This window comes from Mustela nigripes, chromosome 6 (assembly GCF_022355385.1).
Source record: "Mustela nigripes isolate SB6536 chromosome 6, MUSNIG.SB6536, whole genome shotgun sequence".
NCBI lineage: Eukaryota > Metazoa > Chordata > Mammalia > Carnivora > Mustelidae > Mustela > Mustela nigripes.
In genome coordinates this window covers 123,363,434-123,376,075 of record NC_081562.1, presented here as the reverse complement: position 1 = coordinate 123,376,075, position 12,642 = coordinate 123,363,434, and the positions used below count along the sequence as shown (strand labels likewise).

The 12,642-nt window shown below is 35.2% G+C and overlaps 1 protein-coding gene across 1 annotated transcript in view; it reads left to right on the top strand.

The window, feature by feature from the left end:
• The window catches only part of LOC132020411 (ankyrin repeat domain-containing protein 26-like), a 29,879-nt gene that overhangs the window by 4,769 nt on the left and 12,468 nt on the right, over positions 1–12,642 (top strand). The window contains exons 2-5 of the mRNA XM_059404557.1: positions 6,474–6,544; positions 7,076–7,169; positions 10,802–10,914; positions 12,364–12,493. Of these exons, the coding sequence (XP_059260540.1) occupies positions 6,474–6,544; positions 7,076–7,169; positions 10,802–10,914; positions 12,364–12,493 (408 nt within the window). The remainder of the gene's footprint in view (positions 1–6,473; positions 6,545–7,075; positions 7,170–10,801; positions 10,915–12,363; positions 12,494–12,642) is intronic.

The window sequence follows — 12,642 nt, the reverse complement described above, 5'->3', positions numbered from 1 at the left end:
GTTTGTTGGGAGATTTTTGATTACTGCTTCAATTTCCTTTCTGGTTATGGGTGTGTTAAGGTTTTCTATTTCTTCCTGGTTTGGTTTTGATAATTTATATGTCTCTAGGAATGACCCATTTCTTGCAGATAGTCTAATTTGCTGGCTTATAGTTTCTCATAATATATTCTTATAACTGTACTTCCTTGGTGTTGATTGTGATCTCTATTCTTTCATTCATGATTTTATTAATTTGGGTCCTTTATTCTATTATCAAAGTCTGGCCATGGGTTTATCAATCTTATTAATTCTTCCAGTGAACCAGCTCCTAGTTTAATTGATCTGTTCTGTTGTTCTTTTGGTTTCTATTTCATTGATTTCTGTTTTCATCTTTATTAATTCTCTTTTCCTGCTGGATTTAGGCTTTCTTTGCTGCTCTTTCTCCCCGTCCTTTAGGTGGAAGTTTAGATTGTGTACTTGAGACTTTTCTTGTTTCTTGAGAAAGACTTGTATTGCTCTATTCTTCCCTCTTCAGGACTGCCTTTGCTGCATTCCAAAGATTTTGAACTGTTGTGTTTTCATTATCATTTGTTTCCATGAATTTTTTCAATTCTTCTTTAATTTCCTGGTTGACCCATTCATTCTTTAGAAGGATGTTCTTTAGTCTCCATGTATTTGGGTTCTTTCCAAATTTCCTCTTGTGACTGAATTCTAGCTTCAGAGCATTGTGATCTGAAAATATGCAGGGAATGACCCCAATCTTTTGATACTGGTTGAGACCTGATTTATGACCCAGGATGTGATCTATTCTGGATAGTGTTCCATGTGCATTAGAGAAGAATGTGTATTCTGTTGCTCTGGGATGGAATGTTCTGAATATATCTGTGATGTCCATCTGGTTCAAAGTGTCATTTAAAGCCTTTTATTTCCTTGTTGATCTTTTGCTTAGATGATCTGTCTATTTCATGGGGGGGGGTGGTTTAAAGTCTCTTGCTATTAGTATATTGTTGATGTGTTTCTTTGTTGTTGTTATAAATTGGTTTATATAGTTGGCTGCTCCCATTTAGGGGTATAAATATTTACAATTGCTAGATCTTCTTGTTGTACAGATACTTTAAGTGTGATATAGTATCCTTCCTCATCTCTTATTATAGTCTTTGGCTTAAAATCTAATTTGTCTGATATAGGGATTGCCACCCCAGCTTTCCTTTGATGTCCGTTAGCATGGTAAATTGATTTCCACCCCCTCACTTTAAATATGGAGGTGTGTTGGGTCTAAAATGAGTTCCTTGCAGGTAGCATATTGATGGGTCTTGTTTTTTTTTATCCATTCTGATACCCTATGTCTTTTGATTGGGACATGTAGCCCATTTGCATTAAGGATAACTATTGAAAGATATGAATTTAGTGCCATTGTTTTGCCTGTAAGGTGACTACTACTGTATATTGTCTGTATTTCTTTTTGGTCTGTTACTTTTAGACTCTCTCTTTGCTTAGAGGACCCCTTCCAATATTTCCTATAGGGCTGGTTTGGTGTTTGCGAATTCTTTTAGTTTTTGTCCTGGGAGCTTTTTATCTCTCTTAACTTTTGATGACAGCTTAGCTGGATATAGTATTCTTGGCTGCATATTTTTCTCAGTTAATGCTCTGAATATATCATGCCAGTCCTTTCTGGCCTGCCAGGTCTCTGTGGATAGTTGTCCTGCAAACTCACTATTTCTATTAGAATATTTCTATTCATTGTAGATTATAGACCTCTTGTCCTAAGCCACTTTCAGGATTTTCTCTTTGCCTCTGAGACTTGTAAATTCACAAGATGACAGGGTATTGACATGTTTTTATTGATTTTGATGCAGTTTCTCTGTGCCTCCTGGTTACTGATGCCTGTTTTCTTCCCCACATTAGGGATATTCTCTGCTATAATTTGCTCCAATATACTGTCTGCCTCTCCCCTTCTTCTTCAAGGATCCCAATTATTCTAATATTGTTTCGTCTTATGGTATCACTTATCTCTCAAATTCTCCCCTTGTGATCCCGTAGTTGTTTATCTTTATTTTTTTTTTTCAGGTTCTTTGTTTTCCATCATTTGGTCTTCTATATCAATAATTCTCTCTTCTGCCTCATTTATCCTAATAGTCAGAGCCTCCATTTTTTATTGTACCTTATTAATACCCTTTTTGATTTCAAGTTGGATAGAGTTTAGTTCTTTTATTTTTCTGAAGGGGATTCTCCAGTATCTTCTATGCTTTTTTCAAGCCAGCTATTATCTTTATAATCGTCATTCTGAACTCTAGTTCCTACACCTTACTAATGTCCTATTGATTAGGTTTCTGACAGTCGGTATTGCCTCTTGTTCTTTTTCTTCTTCTTTTTTTTTTTTAGGTGAGTTTTTCTTCTATGTTATTTTGTGCCAGAGAAGAATAGATAAGTGAGAGAACAAAATGCTAAAAGGGTAACAATGACCCCAGAAAATGTATGCTAAATAAATCAGAAGATACCCAAAACTTGGGGGAAAAAGAGGTGGGAATATATCAGACTGGTGAATAGAATAGAGCCTCACACTTGATTTTGGGTATAGTTTGGTCTGTTAGAAGAAACTGCCTCCCAAAATTTTAAAGAAAGAACAAGTTATATATATACAAAAGTAAGGGTGGATATGATGAATGCGTGGAACATGAGTATAAGGATGAAAATTTTAAAAGATTTTTTAAAAGGAAATGGTACGAAGTTGCTTGAAAAAAGAAAGAAAAGAAATTAAGAAAAACAAGGAGTGTGATCGACTAGATTTAGGGTATATTTTAGTCTGTTAAAAGAAACTGTATCCCAAAATTTTAATGAAAGAAAAACATAAGGGATAGAATATGACTATAAAAATGAAATTAAAAGATTTTAAAAATATCTTGTTAAGATAAGATGTTGATTGAAATAGGAAAGCGAAAGAATTCAAAAAAAAAAAAAGAAAGAAAAAGAAAAAATAAAGGTGATTAAAAAAATTTAACTTTGAAAGAGTTGAGAATCATGGGGAAAAAAGCCATGAGTTCTATGTGCTGTATGTATTCTCCTAATGCTGGAGTATTTCAGTTCTCGTTGATCGTTAATCTTGGTCTTGGATGGATGTTCTTGTTGATCATCTGGGGGCGGGGCCTGTTGCAGTGATTCTCCAATGTCTTTGCCTGAGGCAGAATTGCATTGCCCTTGTCAGGGGTCAGGCTGTCATCTGCTTGGGTTTGGTTTTGGTAGCTTTTGTTCCCTGAAAGCTTTCTGTATAGCTTTGGAGGAGGAGAATGAAGATGGCAGCTTCCCATTCTCCAGACAGAAGAGCCAAGAACTTCGGTCCTCATTCCTCATTGTGCCCTCAGAGAAAAGCAGTCAACCATGCCTGTCTCCCTGGTCTCTAAGCTCATCTAGCCTATGACTGAGTTTTTATCTCTGGTGCATGGCCCCATTTGGAGTCTCCAAACCCAGTAGATTCCTGCAGTGCACTGCTGCACTTCTCCTCCTGGTGGAGGCAGAGTTGAGGGGGAGTCTCCCCAGATCTGCTGCTTGTTGGGTTCCTGTTTGAAGAGTAGTGCCCAACTGTGCCTTGAATTATGATTCATGGCAACCCCGAGCTGAGAGCCCACTCCTCGGATCTGTCTTTGCAGCTGGCTGCCCTGCTCCAATACCTGCGAGCTCTGCCACACTCAGGAACCCTTGGTCTTTCTGTGATCCAGAAGGTCCTGAGTCCACACTGTCCCTTCGAGGATTCCAACCCCCCCGCTCCCACCCCCCAGGCCACTGAAGCCATTTCCCTCCGTGGAGCAGACTTCTAAAAGTTCTGATTTCCCACTCTGGTGTTCTGTCACTTGCCGTTAGTCGGCTGATGGGGGCTTCCTCCCACTGTGGTCTATCTTCCCAAATATAGCCTTGGATTCACTTCTCCACGTGTCATCCCTTTGAGAAAGTGGTCACTTTTGTGTTCATAGAATTGCTGCTTCTCTTTGATCTTCTATTGAGTTTATAGGTGTTCAGAATGGTTTGATAACTATCTAGCTGAATTCCTGGAACCAGATGAAATTAACCTCCTCTGCCATTTTGAGGCTAAAATCTTACTGCATTAAAAGTAAGACTGTTTTTCTAAATATGTAGTAAAGGAAGTACTAAAACATACTGCAACTAGACAGAAAATATTTGTCCTATACATATGTTACTGACGAGAGAGATTTACTCTCTTGGTAGGTAACAGCAGATTTTTCTAATGGACTAAATGTTTGCATTCTCACCTCTCTCAGCCTTTTACTCATCCTCTTCTTTCTGTCCTTTTAGTTGCCCTTCCTCTTGCCTAGTCCTACACTATAGAGACCTGAGTCATTGTCTCTCATTCTTCATGAAGCTCTTTCTGATTGTTCTGATTCCCACTGACCTTACGCTCTTCACACTTGTCATCTAGTCTGTGCAGAACAGTTTAGTCCTTTATTTTACATTGTTTTCATTTTTTTAAATGAGAGATAATTTTGTCTTTCTATGTACACATTTATCTAAATTGAGAATGTACACATTTATGTAAATTGAGAATATTTTAACTCAACAGTTTTTAGGATAAAATTAAGTACTTTATACCATATCAATAACTTCTGATTGAAAATATTGACATCACAAACTTTTATTCTAAATATATTTTAAGCAATTGAATGTAAAATTGTGAAAGCATTTAATCTGATAGAGGAGAAGTATTCAGTCAAATGCTTGTTTCTTCCCCCACTCACTATGGAAAAATAGTCTAAATTTGTCTTTCAGCATTTTGCAGCCAGAACAGGTTTACAAGTTTATAGCAGTTTACCAACTATGAAGCTCTGCAGACAGCTTTTCTTTTTTAAAGTTTGTTTGTTTGTTTATATAATTTCTACATCCCTTGTGGGGCTTGAACTCAAGACCCCAAGGTCAAGAGTTGCATGTTCTTTCAAATGAGCCAGCCAAGCACCTCTGGGGACAGCTTTTCTGATATGCCATACCACATAGCCTTAATATATTCATCAGCGTACTTGCCAAAGCAGTGTAACATAAACAGTTACTAAGGTAAACAATATAAACATGAAATGATTTGGGAACATTGATTTAGTGTCCATTAATTCCATGTCAGTTGGCTTTACTTTGCCTCTGATGGTCATGTAAATTATTTATTACTCAGCCTAGGAGGTACTATTTGCACTGTAGTCCATGAACATTGTCCATAGAATAGTATAGAGTGGAAGAAAGTTAAAAGTATTACAAGTGGAAGAAAGTACTCTTGGCTAGGGGAATTGGTAAAATTTTTTTGAAGTACTGAGGGTATACTGTGGGTCTCATGGTCCCTATTTGCTGCCACTTCTGGTGTTATGAAGAACAATTTTGGTATATCTTGTATAAGAGACCACTTTCACTGGCCTGCCATTTGCCTAAAATATCAAATGTTATTAGAACATAGCATACAGGGGTGCCTGGGTGGCTCAGTGGATTAAGCCGCTGCCTTCAGCTCAGGTCATGATCTCAGTGTCCTGGGATCGAGCCCCTCATTGAGCTCTTTGCTCAGCGAGGAGCCTGCTTCTCTCTCCCTCTCTGCCTGACTCTCTGCCTACTTATGATCTCTCTCTCTGTCAAATAAATACATAAAATCTTAAAAAAAAGAATATAGCATACAGCAATAATAATAATGCTAATTGCAGACACTTAGAATTTGTTGTATACCATATACCCTTCTAAATAGTTCATGTATATTTTCTAATTTAATCTTCCCAACATCCCAGTCTGGTAGATACTATTACTATCTTTTTTTTTTTTAACAGAAGAAGAAACTGAGACACAGAAATTTTAAATAATTTTTTCCAGGTCACACAATGGAGTCGGGAATTCAGATCCCAGGCGTTCTGGTTCTTACGAAGATGTTGCTTCTCATTCTATTCTATGAAATATATGGTTGTCACTGAAAGCATCATGTTAACTTTTATAATCACTGGAATAGCCATGGTCATTCACATATGTGAATATTTAAAATTATAGTTGATGTGGTGCTTAGAATACAAAAATAGAAATGTCTACTATAAGCTTATTTCCTATCTTTCCCCTTTTAACCAATAAATAAATTTGCTGGTTTATATGATGAAATATAATTTAAATCATTAAAAATGTTACATTTTAGTTCTAGAGAAGTCAGTAAACTATTCTGTAGGGGGACTTTATGTATTTTAAGATTTTATCTATTTGTTTGTGCGCTCGGGAGAGAGAGAAAGAGCAGTGGGGAGGGATAGAGGGAGAGAGACAGAGAAAGATAGAAGCAGACTCCCTGTAAATATTTTAGGCTTTGTAGGCCATAGGTCTCTGTTGCAGCAGCTCAGCTTTGCTGTACCCATAAATCAGTATGTGGAGGAGAGTGTGGCTGTGTCCAGTAATATTTTATTTACAAAAACACCCGATGGTGGTTTCTTACTAGATTGCCAGTACTTAAAAGTATTTCTTTCTTTTTTTTTTTTTTTTTTTAGTTGCAAGATGCTCAAGAACGACATGCAGAGGCTGTAACGCGTATTGAGACATTGAAAGATCACGTGCAAAAGTACAAATTTAAAGCAGCACAGAAAATAACTTGAGTATTTATAAAGCAGATCAGCGGTGTAGTATGAGAAATGTATCATTTATGATAATAAATGCATCAGTGTTAACCTGGATAAAAATTTCAGCTTTGTGCTATTTTGAAATGCATACTTTTTGCAAATTATCTTTAAATTTTACATATTAACTGCAAAGCACAACCATAAAAATGACACAATTGCCAAATCTACTTTTAAAATTTTTAAGAATTTATGTAGGGCCTTCAGATGTTTGTTTAGAAATTATACGGTGTTGGGACGCTTGGGTGGCTCGGTTGGGCAGCTATCTTGGGCTCAGGTCATGATCTTAGAGGCCCAGATCACGTTCCAAGTCAGGCTCCCTGTTCCATGGGGAATCTGCTTCTCTCTCTGACCCTCTCCTTCTCATGCTCTCTCTCTCTCTCTCTCTTAAATGAATAGAATCTTTAAAAAAATGAAATTATACAGTACTTTTAAAATTTATGTGTGTGAGAGAATAATTTTAAAATACTTTTTAGGCTTGAAGTTGAAAATGCCGAGTTAAAAGATACCATCACAAAGCAAGTGGAAAAAATTGAACAGCTTCAGGAAAACACGTTAAGTACATGTTCAGTAAGTCTCTTAATTTCTGTCCTATGGAAAAGGAATTTTTTTCTGTATTAGTAGTATATAAGAATATTTTGTGTAATATGAAAATTCTCACTGATAAAAATGTTTATTCATATTGTTGGTACTTGGTACTAGTATAATTCCTCTTTATAGGTGAAGTTGTATTAATTCACAAATTAATAATTTTTATAGTAAGATTATAATAAAAAATGTTGTGTTGTGATAGTCTAAGAAAAGAAATATTTTATTTACTTGTCAGTGGACATTGGGTTTTGCCACGTTTGGGCTATTGTTAGTAATGTTGCCATGAATTTTGTTATACAAATGTCTGAGTCCCTACTAATATTTTTCTGTATGTTTAAAAATTACCAAACTTTGAGTAATAATTTGATCTTGAATTCTGACTTTCTCTTGTAATCTAAACCCTTCAATGATATTTGACGATGGATTACTTTAGTAATTGTTATGATTTGTAATTATAAATTTTTGAATTATTGTCTTCATCAAGAATGACTAGAGGTCATTATGCATACATTTTTCTTAAAGGAATATATTTTTCTTTTTGTTAATTATGAAAAGAAAAAGAGATTCCAGTGAAAAAGTAGAAATGACTATTCAGTTAGGGCCTTACATAGTAGCATCGTGCTCCTAGCATTCCTTGTAAGTTCAGGAACTAATTTTTTTTTCATTCACTTGAGTTAATCAGCCTTTCAGAGATTTAACAATCCAATCTCAGGAAAGATTAATATACAATCCAGGATTCCAACTTACTGATACATAGTGAAAACTGTATAACTAATATCAAGCAGAACCGGATTATCACCCCATTTATACCCTCCTTTGTAGGAGAAGCTACCAATGATTTAAGCTGAGAAGACTGCATTGTGAATCTTTTTTTTTTTTTTAAGATTTTATTTATTTATTTATTTGACAGATCACAGGTAGGCAGGCAGAGAGAGAGAGGAGGAAGCAGGCTTTGTGCTGAGCTGAAGTCAGAGGCTTTAACCCACTGAGCCATCCAGGTGCCCCTGCATTGTGACTCTTAAGTTGGAACAATGAGGTAGATGCATGTATCATGAGTTTCTTTTAGTCACAAAAGCTGCATACTTGCAAATTTTATTCTGCAGCTATACCTCTCAAGGAAACTAGCCCATTCTGTTGACTGCTCCATTTTGTGGCCAAAAAAACACTGAAAATTATTTTTTTCTAGATTTCATATAAATTAGTCACATTTTTTACTGTACTTTTCATTGAGCAAGTAAGGTGACAATATGTAGGTAAGTGGTCTTCTGTGAATGAGAATGCCAGGAGTTGTCCCCCCTATAGTGTCAGGCAGAAATCTATTAAGGAAGGTAACAAATACTATAAAGTTTGTAAGAATATTGGTAGATAGTCTGTAGATTCCAATGGAAATGAATTATGGTTCTGACATAAAATTATTAGCCACTTTAAGGTCTACCCTGTGAAACAAAAACTTAGCTTTCAACCTACTCAGTCCATAGTCCTAACTTCCTAGAAGGTTCCTATCTCATGAATCCCCAGGCCAGAGACTACCTGGGTTAAGATATTTAATAGACACAGTTTTGAGGTGAAGAATCTGAATTGGGAAGAAGAGGTAGTTCTAGGCTGACTTAAGCTTCCGAACAATATAGTCAAATATGTGTCTGAAAAGAACTTCAGAAGACTTCCATAAGATCAAGTCTCTATGGAATAGGCAATTATTCAAAAGAAAAGAGGCAAACAATTTATAATCACCCTTGCGCAGAACCTTTGCATCCTAAAAGAAAAGCAAGACAAAATATAATGGTCAGCAACCTAAGGGTAAGGGTGCCTCATGAAATGATAAAGTAACAATAAACTCAGTAATACCAAAAAGAATCAACATGAAATGAACAAGACTAGCTATCTAGGGGCACTTGAGTAGCTCAGTCAGTTCAGCACCTGCTTTCAGCTCAGACCATGATCTCAGGGTTCTGGGATTGAGCCCTGCATTGGGCTCCCTCCTCAGCTGGAAGTCTGCTTCTTCCCCTCTCTCTCCTCACCCCATTTGTGCACTCTGTGTATATTTCAAATAAATACATTTTTAAAATCTTTTAAAAAAATTAGCTGTCTATAAGGGTAATCCACATCAGGTAATGGTTTTTGAATGTGTGGTTGAGGTTCCTTGCCTACAAGGAACTAGAAGGAAGTACAGATGACTTCAGTAAAGGGTTTAAGGCTGGAGATGTATATTAGAGAATCTGGTTTTGAAGTCTTGAGATTTAAACAACTCAGAGGATTTGAAAGGAATAGCAAGGGTCAGGGACTAAATATATGAACTTGCTGTCATTTAGAAATAAAATGGGATAATAATTCAAGCAGAGAGGGTCAATTATCATATGGTTTCACTTACTTGCAGAGCATAAGGAATAACATGGAGGACATTGGGAGATGGAGAGGAGAAGTGACTTGGGGGAAATTGGAGGGGGAGACAAACCATGAGAGACTGTGGACTCTGAGAAACAAACTGAGGGGAGGGGGTTGGAGGGTTGGTTGAGCCTGGTGGAGCGTATTAAGGAGGGCATGTATTACATGGAGCACTGAGTGTGGTGCATAAACAATGAATCTTGGAACCCTGAAAAAAAAAGTATAAAAAAAAGCGCAGAGGGGGAGGGTAAAGTCATTGCTTTCAGCTGCTGCTGAGAAGTAAAGCAGGATAAGGACTTCAAAAAAAGATCCTTGATGACTCTCAAAAATTTTGAGTTTCCAGGATTGAAACTCAGATTTTAATGTAAAAGAAGAAAATAAGTGATGAAAAGATGAATCTGTGGATGAGATGATACATTAAAGAATGTTCAAGTCCAGTGAAAGGGGGGAAGCAGGGTGATAGAAAAAGCTGCAAGAGTTAAGCTAAAATTTTTATATAATATCAAGAAGACTTTATTTGACAAAAAACGTAGTTAATAGAAAAGAAGAAATTGCAATGCTTGGAGAGAATGAGAGTATCTCATCCTAAAGTCAGATGACCATCAAAACTATAATGGGGACTGCATGGGAATTTTTCAGAGATTGTCTTAAAAAGGTGTGATCTCACAAAACCCAGAGTCTCTTAAGCTATGGATGAAAAAGTTCCTAGGGCATCTTTGGAAACTAAAATGTAAATATAGCCAGTTTTAAAAAATTTTTCATTAACCCTTAGTATTAATATGGTTAAGAACCTCTGTAGTGAACAAGTAAATTTTGGCAATTTACTATATATTTCTACAAAAAATAGTGATGAAAATGTAAAACCAGTTTAAGCTGTTTGAAGAAAGGTACTTATATTTGAAATATGTTTTTATTGGCATCAGGTTTATAAAACTACCTTATATTAAATTTAAAATTATAAATTGCAAACTACATTATATAAATTTAAAATTATAATTTATAAAATTTATAATTTTAGTTTTAGATAATATAGTTTTATAAACCTTTATATAATTATAAAATTTAAAATTATAAGTTATAATTTACAAAATTTATAAAATTTTAAACTTTTGTTATGAACCTGTCTAAATATGTGTTACTCATGAATGCATGAGAAATAATATTTTATGGAAGAAGAATGTGTACTGAGATTTTTAAAAATAACTTTCTTTAAAATTTTTCTTTCAAAGTCTGACGATGAAAAGGGACAGATAAAGAAATTTATTGAGTTAAAACAATCTCTTGAATGTAGTTTGAATCAAGAAATGAAGAAAAATGGTGAATTAGAAAAAGAGATTGCTAGGTAAGACTAATATTTCAGATCACTTTAACCATTAATTACTTGATTTAACTGTAATTTTACTTTATTAAAACCTAAATACAAATTATTGCCAGAATATTATACTTAATATTTAATGATTCCTTACAGTTCCTTTAACAGTAACAACTGCACTTTTTATTGTCTACCTTGAATAGTTTCTGCAAGTTATCTTTGTTTTTTGGTAATCTTTCCTTTTAATAATGTTCTTCCCTTCAAACAAATATTTTAATGTCGAAAAACCTAGATGTGTTTTTGTTTGATCACATCAAAAGTTATCTTGGTTTAGCTTATTTTTTTAAATTTAAATTTTATTAATCAACATACAGTATATTATTAGTTTCAGAGGTAGAGTTCAGTGATTCATCAGTCTTCTAGAACACCCAGTGCTAATTACATCAGGTGTCATGTCCGTAATCTGGTTACCCCATCCTCCTCCCCTCCTCCCCTTCAGCAACCATCAATTTTGTTTCCTATAATTTAGAGTCTCTTGTGGTTTGTCTCCTGCTCTGATTTCATCTTGTTTTATTTTTCCCTGCCTTCCCCTATGCTCCTCTGTTTTGTTTCTTAAATTCTACATATGAGGGAAATCAAATGATAATTATCTTATTCTGATGGACTTCTTTTGCTTAGCATAATACCTTAGTTCAATCCATGTCATTGCAAATGGCATGATTTTATTTTTTTAATGGCTGAGTAATATTCCATTGTATATATTTATGCACCACATCTTTGGCTATTATGGACATTGCTGCTATAAACATTGGGGTGCAGATGCCTCTTTGGATCACTTTATATCTTTGGGGTCAATCCATAGTAGTGCAATTGCTGGGTCGTTGGGTAGCTCTATTTTCAGCTCTTTGAGGAACCACCATACTGTTTTCCAGAGTGGCTGCTCCAGTTTACATTCCCATCAACAGTGTAAGAGGCTTCTGCTTTCTCTGCATGCCTGACAACATCTGTTGTTTCCTGACTTGTTCATTTTAGCCATTCTGACAGGTGTGAGGTGATATCTCGTGCTTTTGATTTGTGTTTATTTCCCTGATGCCAAGTGATACTGAGCATTTTTTCGTGTCTGTTGCCCATTTGTGTGTCTTCTTTAGAGAAATGTCTGTTCGTTTCTTCTACCCATTACTTGACTGGATTGTTTGTTCTTTGGGTATTCAGTTTGATAAGTTCTTTATAGATTTTGGATACTAGCCCTTTATCTGATATGTTACTTGCAAATACCTTTTTCCATTCTATAACTCATCTTTTGGTGGTGTCAGTTGCTCCCTAAGATGATAATTTATTTAGTATGTTCTCAATGTGAGATTGGAACAAATGAGAGATCATAATTTATAGACTTCCTTATATGATAGAACATATAATCTATTTAAATAATAAATCTTTACTCTTAAAGAACCTGACTTACTCATTCTATACTTTCCACAGATTTAAGAAACTTTTAAAAGTGACAAGAAAAAAGTTAAGTGAATATGAAAATGAAGATCTTAGTTTCCACGGAGATTTAAGAACCAGTCATGCTGAAACGGATATTCAGATTAATATGCTAAAACATAAGGTAATTTTTAATTAGTTTTGGGACTTCAGAATCACTTGATTTTGGGAAATAAGTTACTCAGTGCTTTGAGCAGTGAAATACAGATTTGTTCTATTAATTTTATATACCTCCTACATTTTTTGGTAACAACTTTGAGATAAAAATGAGCA